Raw genomic sequence first — 13,474 nt, 5'->3', positions numbered from 1 at the left:
CCCTTCCACTCTGGCTTCTACAGGTGAGACTCTGAACCTAGCTCCTGAGACCTCCCTAGGGATCTAAGCCCTGCCTGCAGCTGCCTTCCTCTAAGGCTTTGTGCTAATCTCCCAGTTCCTGGACACAAATGTCCTCCTTTCTGGCAAGCAAGAGTCGTTCCTCATGTGGGAACCCCTAGAACTGGCCCCTTGTATCCTTTAGCCTCCCCCAAGAGCCTCAACTTCAGGGTGTGGCTGCCCCCACTGTGTAGGCCAGATTACGGTGGACCCTTGCATACAAGGCAGCTATCTAGATGTAGGCCTACCTTTCCTTTCCCCTAAGCATAGAAACGCCTTGCCCTCAGCCTTTCTCTCCCGAAGGCCCTTGCCTAGCAAACCTTCCCCACCAGTATTGTTTTGTTCCTACTGGATCCACAGGCGCACCTCCAGCCTCCACCGAGGACTGGATGGCTGAGGCCCTCCCCCTTCTTTCTCTCTCTCCCCACCCCCACTCTCCCACTCTTTGTACCAACAGACTCAGAGCTACTGGGAGAAGCATTGGGGCAAATAACTCTTCCTCAGAGAGCCAGTGTGGGGCCAATAACTCTTCCTCAGAGGGCCGGTGTGAGAGACACCGTTGGTGATGTTGCAAGGTGCTGCGGAGATCCTGAGGAAAAGCTGCTGGTGACCTGGGTGGGACCCAGGACCCGGAACTATGGGACTTGAGGGACCAGAGACAGGTAAAGCCTTTTCAAATGGGAGAAGGAGTAAGTAGTAAGATAGAGGTCAGGTATAGGAGGTGAAGCTGGGGGTGGAGAGGGTAATGGGGAGGAGAGGGAGGTGGGAGAACCGAGAGGTGGGAGGGAGCCCCCCCTCTCATGCTTAGCTTCAGCAGGAAAGAAAAGCCTGTATGTTCAATTCTAAAAAAGGCTCGAAATGTATCAAGGCGACTAGAGGCCAGATGTGTAGGGGTCCTGGCTTCATACCAACCCCTAGACTGGGACTCAGTTTCCACATGGGGCAGTCCGGGTCCTTTGAGCATCAGTTGTGGTAACCTGTGAGGAAGGACGCTCTTGGGCTTGGGAAGAAAGGGAATTCCTTCCGTCTTTCCTGAGAGGGACTGGCTGTTCCATGGAACTGAGCAGTGCTTAGGACCTGGGTGTCAGACTCCCCCAGTATCCTCATTAAAGGAGCAGCTTCTCCAGTCCCACTCCAGCCCCTGCGTGTCCACAACTACCACAGGGTAGCCGGTCTCCTTGATGGCAGGGATGATGATGTGGGGGAAGAGAGGTTGCCACGGCCAATGACCCTCCCCACTGATAAGAGAGCAGACAGGGGGTGGAGGGGGTGAGATACCATAGAGATAGTGGCTGCATTTGTCTGGGTCTGTCCCAGGGCTCCGCTCAGATCAGCACTGACTAGAAGCTGCCTTGGGGTCAGGCAGGGGCTGCTGTCCATCAAACCCCAGTGAAAAGAGAGCAACATCTGTGGCTCTGCCTTTCCATCCTTCTTAGCTGCGCAGCCACAAGTGACCCTGCTGCCTACCGTCAATGGGAGTAACCCACAATACGACAGTGTGGACGGCCACTGGCCAGAGACCCCAGAGAAGTCGCCCTGCGTGGCTGGTATCATACCTGTCATCTACTACAGTGTCCTACTGAGCCTGGGGCTACCTGGTGAGTGGGGAGCCAGGGTCCGGGACCTCAGGCTGAGCCAGAACTGGGGTCCCTCCTTCAGCCATTGCCAATTCTCCCAAGATAGGTGAATCACAGAGGATCTTTGAGGCACTGTCGAAGACTCTGGGTAGCCACTGTACAGAGTGGAACCTGAATGGGGCGGTGGTGGTGCTGGTGGGGTGCATTGATGTGAGAAAGGCCAAGTGGGTTTGTTTGGGAGGTACCCCCTAAGTCTAGTAAATAAATCTGTGCCAGGACACCTCTGCTCTGAAGGACATAGAACATCTGAGAAAGACTAGGTTGGAAAAACAGTATGGATGCTCACCCAGACGAGGGCATCTAGTATTACCAAGTCAGTCCAAGTTAGCCTCGATCTGACAGGACAAGGCTGGCCAGATTGTGCAACTCGGCAAAGTAAGCTTCGTTCTGATACGATTTTTGCTATGGGAACTGCTTACACCCAACATAGCTCAAACACCAGGTCAAGGCAGGTGACAAAAACCTATTGTAATCAAGCCACTGCTGATCGATCAGGGCCACAGAGCAGACTCGGGAGCTGAACTGCGACAAGACAGAATATCGAAGGATATTTAAGCTTGCCGATCATAAACATCCGTGCCAAGTTATTGTCACATTTTCCCCCACCAATCTGGGTAGGAGTTGGTTCCTGGGCTGGTGAACATGGACTTAGTTTGACAGGGCCAGCAAGATGGAGAAGTTGCCCCTGGACTCAGGCAACTGTCCCTTTACAACAGAAGCTGTTCAGCTATTGGGAAGTCCCAAGCTCCCCTAAGGGCCTGGAATCTTGAGCTCAGCTTTCCCCTGTGAGTAAATGGAGTCTGAACACAAACTGGTAGTACTTTGAATGCGTTACTTCTGCTCGTTCCCAGCGATTTGGTTTTGTTGTTACAGGGAACAGACCCCAGGACCTGTGGCATGCTAGGTGGATGATCTGCCACTCAAACTAGACTTGCAAGCAGTTGAAGGGCTTGGCCCTGGCTCATCTAGCTGAGTGTTTGTCTAGCACGCACAAAGCCCTGGGTCACCCCCCCATCCCCAGCACCACATAAAGTGGGTATAGTGGCTCATACGTGTCATCTAAGCACTTGGGGAATGCAGTCAGGAAGATCAGAGAGGTTCAAAGTCATCCTCAACTCGACAGAGAGTTTGAGGCCAGCTGGATCTGGGAAGGCAAAACAGGAAGTACAGGGCCTACCTGGCTACCACGTGAGTTCTGGGCCAGCCAGGGCAACTTTGTTAGACCCTGACTTAAAATACAAAGTGAGAAAGAAGGCTAATGCACTAGGACATACTGCAGCGAGTCTAGTGCTTGCCTGGCCCTAGATTCAGGCCCTGGGTTCAGTTCCCAGTACTGCGGGAAGGAGTAAGAGGGAACTAGAAACAGGAAGGCAGCGATGTCCTTTGTAGCGACCGGTGGGAGGAACCATACAAACTAACACCCCTTCTGATGCCTCTGACCTCTCTCCCTTCCGACACGGGTCTCCATCAGTCAACGTCCTGACTACAGTGGTCCTGGCCCGCCTTGCTGTCAGGACCAGGAAACCCTCCTACCATTATCTCCTGGCACTCACAGCCTCAGATATCGTCACACAAGTGGTCATCGTCTTCATAGGCTTCCTCCTGCAGGGAGCCGTGCTGGCCCGCCAGGTGCCCCAGGCCGTGGTGCGCACGGCTAACATCCTGGAGTTTGCTGCCAATCACGCCTCAGTCTGGATTGCAGTTTTGTTCACGGTGGACCGCTACAATGCCCTGTGCCGCCCCTTGCGCCATCGGGCTACCTCGTCCCCAGGCCGGACCCACCGCGCTATTGCCGCTGTCCTTAGCGTTACCCTACTGACCGGCATCCCATTCTACTGGTGGCTGGATGTGTGGAGGGATGCAGACCCTCCTAGCACTATGGACAAACTCCTCAAGTGGGCTCACTGTCTCATCGTCTACTTCATTCCCTGCAATGTTTTCCTGGTCACCAACTCCGCCATCATCCTTCGGCTACGGAAGAGGGGCCAGAGAGGGCTGCGGCCATGGATGAGTAAGAGCACAGCCATCCTCCTGGGTGTCACCTCCCTCTTCGCTCTCCTCTGGGCACCGCGCATTTCTGTCATGCTGTACCATCTGTATGTGGCTCCTGTTCACCGGGACTGGAGGGTCCACCTCGCCTTGGACATAGCCAACATGCTGGCCATGCTCAACACGGCGGTCAACTTTGGCCTCTACTGCTTCATCAGCAAGACTTTCAGAGCCACAGTCCGACAGGTCATCCAGGATGTCCATATGTCTTGTGCTTTAAAGTCACAGCCAAAGGGAACGGTGACGGAACTTGTGCTGAAGTCCGTAGGGGCAGAGTTATAGAGGTAAAGGGGCCAGGCTAGACATCCCAGGAGCCTTGGGGCCACCTGCACAGAGATCTTTGCAATTGTTTTGGTTTGGTTTTGGGTTTTGGAGACAAGGGTTTCCCTGTGTAGACTTGGCTGTCCTGCAACTCTTCTGTAGACCACGCTGGCCTCCGACTCAGAGGCCTCTCCCTCTGCTTCCCAAGTGCTGGGGTTAAAGGTGCATGCCACCGCCACCTGAGGAGACCTTTGCAATTGTATTCATCAAAACAACTCAACAACTTTGCGATCTGGATGAGCAAAGGCTCCTGCTTTGGATGACTCGAGGTAAAAAGAAGAAAAAAAAAATCAGTCACCTTATCAGTGACTTCATCCCAATTGCAGTTTTCTGGGGGAAAGAGGGTTCTCTCCTGACCCACACATCATAATAGCACATACGGGGCAAATGCTAATGTGAGCTGAAGGGATGAATAGAAGGATGGATGGATGGATGGATGGATGGATGGATGGATGGACAGACAGATGGATGGATGGACATACAGACAGATGGATGGATGGGTGGATGGACAGACAGATGGACGGACAGACAGATGGATGGGTGGATAGATGGACAGGTGGACAGGTAAATGGATGGATGGACAGACAGATGGACAGACAGATGCACATATTCATGTAAACCTAGCCTGCCTCCCACTCCCTAAACTGGTGGCCTCTGGCTTCGAGTGGTAAAGTTGGAGTCTGAAAAGGAAAACTATCAGTCGGCATTGGTGGCCTTTCCTGGGTTGGGGGTGCAGGTGTTTTTGGCTGAGCAATGGGAGGTGCCTAGTTAGGAATAGAGGTCCCACTGTCTTCACCCACATTGGGCATCCCCAGGCCCGACCCAGACGGGGACAAGCAACCCCTTTGGTTTCAGACATCCTAATTCGATTCTGAATTTCTCCTTGCACCAGCACCACCAAGGGTGTCTGAGTCTCGCTTTGGGCACTAGAAACTAAAACACCACCTAAAACTAAAACCCACCACCACCCTCAGCCTTGGAGAAAGGTGTTTCTTTTGCACTGGGAGGGAAGCTCAGTGGGTAGGGGTGCTCCTCTCCCTGACTCTTGCTAGGGCCCTCTTGTTGGCATTGCCTACCCCCACCCCAACCTGGGGTTCAGCAGGGAGAGTTCGGCAGATGGACCGCCCACCTGCTGCAGGCTTTGGGTAAACACATTAGCTGCCAGCTGCGGCAGGCTGAGCTGACCTCTCTCCTCAATAGGAGCTTGGAGCTGAGCCCCCACCCACCTTGGTTGCCACTGACTGAATGACCAAGCAATAGAGCTGACGTAGGCCAGGCACACAGTTGGTGCAGAATAAATGCTCCGTCACACCTCCCCACGCCCCCACACACACTTCCTCTCTTACTTGTCCAGAGAGTTAAGGCACACCCAGTGCCTTCGACCATACCCAGAAAGAGGGTAACAGCTCTCATCCCTCAGCCACCATTCCCAGTTCCATTAAGCTCTGAAAAAGCCAAAGTGTGTCCCCAAGTGTGTCACGAACACGTACTGGCAGAATTGCTTGAACCGAGAGTCGGTTTCTAGTCTGGATGCAGCTTTGGTGTGCTGGTGCGTGTTGGCCGATGCTCTAGGCCTTTGGGGATGGGGCGGGATGTTTCTGACTGTACCCTGTGAGGGGTAGCTACGTGTGTGCTCTAAGCCACCAGGTCTGAGACGAGGGAAAAGGCTGGACTCTGGAAGCTGACCCAACTGCTACTTGGGGTGAGCGTGTACCACCACCGTGGGCACCGAGCGTCAGAGTCTCCACTGCGCACACACAGACGTGTGCAGGGCATCGTGTATTAGGTATTTCTCCACTGGTAAAATGAACCAATTCAAGCCAGATTAGATTATATTAAAGACAGGTTTATTGGGAAGCTGCTCTAGGATGGACGTCTGGCCCCGAGGGTCAAGGCCAGGGACGTCACGACAGGAAAAGGGGGTGAGGGGGAGAAAGGACATGAGCACAAAGAGAAGAGGAGGAGGTGGAGACACCAAAATGTCCGGATTACATAGGGAGGAGCCGCTGGGAGAAGGGCAGCCCAGTTCGTGGATCGGAAAGTTCAGGGTCTGCCAGGTAGAGACTGAGGGATGCTGGGAGAACCTAGAGGCCAGGTCTGCTTTGATATGTAAGATGTGCACCTCAGTTCCTGGTCCCGGGTCTGAAACCAAACAGGGTGGATGCTTGGAGCTCTCTTTTCTGCTTAGGGTAGAGGGAGTACAAGGGCAGGCAACCAGGGAAGAGGGAACCCCAAGAGGAGTGAATGGTGTCTGTCTCAGCTCAGACCAACCCATCCACACCCCACATGGAGTCTCTGGGAAGAAAGCAAAAGGTATCCTTGATTTTCAGTCAAATGAAATACTGAGTTTCTTGTTCCCTGGTGGGAAACACTACCAGAGAGTGCCCAGGATCAGGGGCAAGCAATTGTCCTCAGAGCCGGCAATGAGAACCACACCAGGGGGCTTGGCTTAGCTACAAGATGCTGCTGCCAAATGTCAGGTGCTCCCACCTCAAGAGAGGTCAGAGAAGGCAGTGTTCTCGGCTATCCCTCCTCCCCCCACAGCACTGAAACTTCCCCCAAATGGCTGGAGAGGTGCTGTTGAGGCAGGTAGAGATCAGCACAGGTGGGGTGCAGAGAAAGGCCATCCCGGGGATGCTTTGCTCGGTTCCTAACTTTCTAGTCCTGGGCCTAACAGATTTGGGACCTAGTATCATGTTTCCCTAATAAAACACGTGAGACACTAGGCACCGTGGGGCACCCACAGGTGGTCTCAGCTGCTTAGGAGGCTGAAGCTGGAGGATTACTTGAGTCCAGGAAATGGAGACAGACTAGGTGGCCTATCCAGGCCCTGTCCAAAAATAAGTAAAAAATTTGCGCCTGAGGAGATGGCTCAGAGGGTAAAGTGCTCAGCACGCAAGGGTGAGGAATGGAGTTTGGATGGCCTGAAGGAAGAGGAATCTGAACACACCGGAAATGGGAACAGGAAATCCTCAGGGCGAGCTGGCTATCGAGACTAGGCGAACTACTGAGCTCTCGGTTCAAGAGCCCCTGCCTCTCACGGAGTGGAGGTGAAGCATAGCTTTAATCCTAACTCTTGGGGAAGGGCAGGAAGAGGCAGGTTTACCTCTGTGACTTCCAGGATACACAAAGAAAGCCCATCTCGAGAGAGAGAGAGAGAGAGAGAGAGAGAGAGAGAGAGAGAGAGAGAGAGAGAGAGACCCTGCCTCTGCCTCCATATATAAGATGTTGACTGCAGGAAAACACACACAGTGCACATACACTCACACATGAATGCACACACATGACTGAACAACGCACACAAATACAAAACAAGTTTTTAAAAAGGTTTTCCAAAAAAGGAGAAAATGCATTGGGTCACAACTTTCAACATTTTGTAGCCAGGCGTGATGCTACCGTACACCCCTGTAATTTCAACACTAGGGAAGTGGAGGTAGCACGTCGGGAGTTCATAAGGAGTGTGAGGCCGTTCCGACCTTTGTGAGAGACTCTGCCTCCAAAAAAATATAAAATGGTGAATCATTGAAAGGTAAATGACAAGGGCTATCAAATATCTGCTCTTAGCTGGTGACACCATCCATGCCTGTAATCCTAGTGCACGAGAGGCTGAGGCAGGAGGATCATAAGTTTGAGATCAGCCAGGGTTAAATATATAAGGGTGTGTGTGTGTGTGTGTGTGTGTGTGTGTGTGTGTGTGTGTATAGTTATATATAATCAACCCCACCAAAAGATCTATTCTTGTTTCCTTGTGCACTTTTGTTTAGGGCTTTGGGGGTTGGGGGCAGTTGAAACAAGACCTCACTATGTAGCCCAGGGTGACTGGACCTGGGAGGAGAATAGAGAAATTCCCCTACCATAGCTGCCTGGGTACTGAGGTCACCGTGTGAACCTCCACACCTTCTTTTAAGCATTTCTTTTACCTTGGTTTTTCAAGTCAGAGTTTCTCTGTGTGGCCCTGCCTGTCCTGGAACTCACTCTATAGATCAGGCTAGCCTCAAACTCAGAGATCTGCCTGCCTCTGCCTCCTGAGTGTTGGGACTAAGGGTAGGTGCCACCACCACCCAGCTAGCTTTTCTTATTGATAAACTCTCAAGAAGTTTTCTTGACGGGGGTTGGGAGGAGTCCTCTCCCCAACAGTTTGTCCTTCCCCTTCCCTCCCAGCCCCAAACCCACTGATGGAAACCCACTTTGGAGTCATCAAGTCCTTCCTTACGGTCCTGGCTTCCTGGTGACCACATCATGTTGACTATCACTTAACTACGTTAGCTCTGGGGACCGTTACTTGTCAAGGGTCTCTCATTTTTTTTTTTGAAGGGGGTGCTTTGAGACAGCATTTCTCTATACAGCCTGGCTGTCCTGGAATTTACTTTGTAGACCAGGCTAGCCTAGAACTCAGGGATTCACCTATCTCTGCCTCCTCGGTGCTGGGACTAAAGGCGTGGGCCACTGCTGCCTGGCTCTTCCCAAGTCTTTGTATGGCTTTTACTGGTTTGATTGGAAGTTGGCTGAAGAACGGTTTTCTGGACCCATCTCATTCATTTTCTAAGACTGACATCACAAAGTCGGACAGGCTGTGGCTCGAACAACAGAAGTGAATTGTCCCTCAATTCTCAAGTCCAGGGTCGGGGTGCTGGCTGACAGATTCACCTTTTTGTTTTGTTCTTGAAGGAAAGGGTCTCAAGTAGCCCAGGCTGGCCCCAAACTCACTGTGTAGTTGAAGATGACTTTGTACCAGCCCGCATACCCCAAATCAGTGCTGGTGAGCGCGTGCATGCGCGTGCGCGCACACACACACACACACACACACACACACACACACACACACACACACACACACACACACACTCCCACTGAAGCTGAGATCTGGAGCCTCACGCATTCGAGGCAAGCACTCCACTGCTGAATTATATTCCCAGTCCTAACTTCTGAATTGAGACCCCCTAGCTGTTCAGCCTGCTGTGCTGAAAGGACAGTCTTTGGCATGGGATTATCTCAGGGATTCTAATCCCCCAGTTGGCCTGTCCCGCAGCCTCAAGGAGCTGAGCATGGGCTCGGCCCCTGTTGGCTCATCCAGCAGGGGGCGCTGCAGGACTGCCTGGTTGACCCATCAGGCCCAAGAGTCAGAGGCTCTTTCAACTGGCTTTTATAGGGAAATCCAAGTGACCGACTTAGGGCCCACAGCCAGCGGAGAGTGGAGAGTTAGTGGTCGAGAAGGGTCAGCTCTCCCCTTGTCTTTGCTTCCATTGTGAAGTGACACCCCCTCCACCACCCTTTTCACGCGCACGCGTGCGCATGAACACACAGTAGCTTCCTGAGCACCGCTGTTTGAAGAAGGCCCCTTTCATCCCCATCCGCAGGGCCCAGGTCCTCTTGCTGACCTCAGCGATGCTAGTCTTCCTCTCTACCGCGGGGAGTTTAGTCCATCTGGGCTCATTCGGTCCGGTTGGGGTCTTCAGGGTCTCACTTGCTCTACCCCAACACATCTCCACGAGGACACTTACCTCGTCCCATGAGAATGGTTTCTGTCCTGGGCAGCACTTGGGCATCTTGCTCTGCAAGGGAGTTTGAACCTGACAGGAAGGTAGGTCATGCACGGTGAGTCAGGAGCAGAGGAAGAAAAGAATGGGTTCTCAGCATCCCAGCCCCACCACTGTTATCCCTGGGGCCCTTCTTCTTGACCCTAAAGCAGGAAGGAGTCTTTGACCCCCCTCTGACTGTTGGATTCTTGTAGTTCCTTGTGCCGGCAAGTGTCGAGGCAGACTCAAGCAGAAGGAAAAGTGATCCATCAGGGACCTAGTGATAGCAGATCCATCCCCACTTCAGCTGAGACCTTTCCCCAGGGTCCCCAGAGTCTATCCAAAGAGCCTAGAAGGCCAGAAATGGTGGATGCCTATCATCTTAGGACCGGGGAGGCTGAGACAGAAGAATCATGAGTGTGAGGACTGCATGGGCCTATATAATGAATTTGAAGACAGCTTGGGTTATAAAAGGCCCTGCCTCAGACAACAGGTAGATAGCTCAGACAGACAGACAGACAGACAGAAGTAGAGATTTAGCTTCGTCAGTAGAGTGCCCGCCCAGCACTGAATTAAAAATGACAACAGGACAGGTATGATGGCATAGGAGCCTGTTGCCCATAATCCCAGCGTTTGGGAGGTACAGGAAAATCAGGAGTCCAGGATAGCCTAACTACATAGCAAGTTCACAGTTAGCCTGAGATACAAGAGACACTGTCTCAAAATAATAATAAGTGTATAAATAAATACATAGCCAGAAAAGGAAACCAGGGGCTGGAGAGATGGCTCGGTGGTTAAGAGCACTGATTGCTCTTCCAGAGGTCCTGAGTTCAATTCCCAGCACCCACATGGTGGCTCACAACCATCTGTAATGGGATCCGATGCCCTCTTCTGGTGTGTCTGAAGACAGCTACAGTGTACTCACATACATGAAATAAATAATTAATTCTTTTAAAAAAAAAGTAAATCGACTTTTTTTTTTTTTCAATTTGACATAAGCTAGGGCCATCTGGGAAGAGGGAAGCCCAACTGAGAGAATACCTCTGTCAGACTGGCCTATAGACAAGTCTGTGGGGCCATTGTCTTAATGATTGGTGTGGGAGAACTCGGCCCACTGTGGACAGTCCATCCCTAGACAGGAAGTCCTGGGCTGTTTAAGAATGCAGGCTGATCAAGCCTTGGAGAACAAGCCAGTAAGCCGTGGCCCTAGGTGATCTCTGCTTTAGTTCCTGCCTCAGCTTCCCTCAGTGATAGACTGTGTTGCAGAAATGTTAGCCAAATGAACCCAAAGGGGGTCGTCCAGCTCTTTCTAGTATTCGAGCAGTAGAGCCCCCACCTGCTTTTTTTTTTTTTTTTTGACTCAATTTCCTCCCCTCTCATCATTAAAAAAAGAGAGGCAGTGAGGTACAGCTTTTCTCCTTCCTGCATGCCAGGCCTACTCTGTAACCCCCAATGTGAGGAGACTGGACCCCTATCTCCCTAGCTGTTTTGGGGACCTTCCTGAGAATAACCTTGGGGTCCTTCCAGGCAGTCCAGCTGCCCCCATGGCTGTTGCCCAGTGGAAGACTTAATCCTGTCTGTGGTAGCTTCTTCCTGGTTCCTCCTTGATGTATATTTAGCAGGCCAGGGAGGGTGGGCGTCACAGGAATGCTAACCAGGATGTCCTGTCTTGTCACACCTCCCAGAGGGTGGGAGCAGGCCGAGTGCTAGTGAAGCTAATGGGTACTGAGGCAGCTGGCTATTCACCTCTCACAAGGAGGATGGTTTGTATGTTTACTAGCAGTGTCTGCACCCCTCCCCAGAACCCACATATAATATACATCTTGGCTTCAGAGGCTAGGACCAAGGACTTGGCCCAATTAGCTGATCGCCAGGGCAATCTTCCTTCTTCCTCTTTCTGAGCAAAGGGAACACAGCAGGCAGATCCAGACAACCCTGAACCCCAACACACACACAGACACACACACACACACAGACACACACACACACACAGACACACACACACAGACAGACACACACACACACACACAGACACACACACACACACAGACACACACACACACACAGACACACACACACAGACACACACACACACACACAGACACACACACATATACACACACACACATACATAGACACACACACAGACACACACTCACACACACATACACACAGAGACACACACACACACACACACACACACACACACACAGACACACAGACACAGACACACACAGACACACACACAGACACACACACACACACACACACAGACACACACACACAGACACAGTCACACACACAGACACACACAGTCACACTCAGTCACATACACAGTCACACACACATACACAGACACACACAGTCAGATACACAGTCATAGACACAGACACAGACATACACACACACACACATACACAGACACACACACACACACACACACACAGACACACACACACACACACACACACACACACACACACACACACACACACACACACACACACACACACACACACACACACATACACAGACACACACACACACACACACACACACACACACACACACACACACACACACACACACACACACACACACACACACAAACACACACACACAATCTCCTGACCAGTGGCCCTGGCCCAGGGATACCCGAACCTTTAGGAGGCAGAGATTCTACTTGTTTGGGTGAGCAATGGGCCCATCCTGAAGTGGTCCAAGAATCATCAGCCATGAATCCAGGCCTGACTCACCCTGGATCGAGTCTCTACTGACTCCCTGAGGAGGAAGCATTACTTTTCCAGTTCTAAGAGTGTGGTAGCACAAGCATGTGATCCCAGTCCTCGTGAGGCTGAGGTAGAGGCATCAGGGTCACCATAAGTTTGAGGGCAGCCAGATTTGTGTAGCAAATTCCAGTCTAGCCTGGGCTACCAATTAAGACCATTTGTGAAAAAAAAAAAAAAAAAAAGGTGGGGAGGAGCCAGGCTGGGAGATAGCTCAGTTGATAAGGAGCTCAACTGGCAAGTTTGATTCCTGGAACCCATGTTAGGAAAATCTAGGTGTGGTGATTTATACCTGCAATCCCAGGGCTAGGGAAGCAGAAGCAGGTGGATCCCTGGACTCCAAGGCCAGTCAGACCACTGGTGAGGTTCCAGGCCTGTGAAAGAGCTTACTAGAAAGTAAGAAAGAAAGAAAGAAAGAAAGAAAGAAAGAAAGAAAGAAAGAAAGAAAAGAAAGAAAGAGGGTTGGGGATTTAGCTCAGTGGTAGAGCGCTTGCCTAGGAAGCGCAAGGCCCTGGGTTGGGTCCCCAGCTAAAAAAAAAAAAAAAGAACCAAAAAAAAAAAAAAAAGAAAGAAAGAAAGAAAGAAAGAAGGAAGGAAGGAAGGAAGGAAAGAAAGAAAAAAAGAAAGAAAGAAAGAAAGGAAGGTGGGAGAGAGGGAAGTAGGGCAGGAAGGACAAAAGAAAGAAAGAGAAAGCAAGGATAGGAAGAAAGAAAGGAAGTATAGGAAGGAAGGAAGGGAGAAAGAAAAAGGAAGGAAGAATAGAAAGAAAGATAGAGGGGGAGGGATTAGGGGGATGTTTGCCCAGAAACCAGGAAAGGGAATAACACTCGAAATGTATATAAAAAATACTCAAGTTAATAATAAAAAAAAAAAGAAAGAAAGAAAGATAGAAGATAGATAGATAGATAGATAGATAGATAGATAGATAGATAGATAGATAGATAGTGGGGTGAGGGGAGCCAGGGAGATAGCTCAATGGGTAATGAATGGCTCAGGGGGTAAAGGCACCAAACTGACATCATGAGTTTGATTCCTGAAACCCACATAAGACGAGTACTGACTCGAGTTCCACAAGCTGTGGCACGTGTACTCGATCCCGCCTCCTTCA

General features: G+C 51.2%; 1 protein-coding gene across 1 annotated transcript; it reads left to right on the top strand.

Moving 5' to 3' along the window:
- The first annotated feature begins 642 nt into the window (after positions 1-642).
- On the top strand, positions 643-4,378 carry Gpr142 (G protein-coupled receptor 142). Its single transcript, XM_032914435.1, has 3 exons — positions 643-719; positions 1,494-1,655; positions 3,166-4,378. The coding sequence occupies exons 1-3, from the start codon at positions 695-697 to the stop codon at positions 4,023-4,025; spliced, it is 1,047 nt and encodes a 348-aa protein (XP_032770326.1). The 5' UTR covers positions 643-694; the 3' UTR covers positions 4,026-4,378.
- The last annotated feature ends 9,096 nt before the right edge of the window (positions 4,379-13,474 follow it).

Source organism: Rattus rattus, chromosome 9, assembly GCF_011064425.1.
Source record: "Rattus rattus isolate New Zealand chromosome 9, Rrattus_CSIRO_v1, whole genome shotgun sequence".
Lineage (NCBI taxonomy): Eukaryota > Metazoa > Chordata > Mammalia > Rodentia > Muridae > Rattus > Rattus rattus.
The sequence above is the reverse complement of the archived record's forward strand: the minus strand, read 5'-3'. Positions and strand labels throughout refer to the sequence as shown.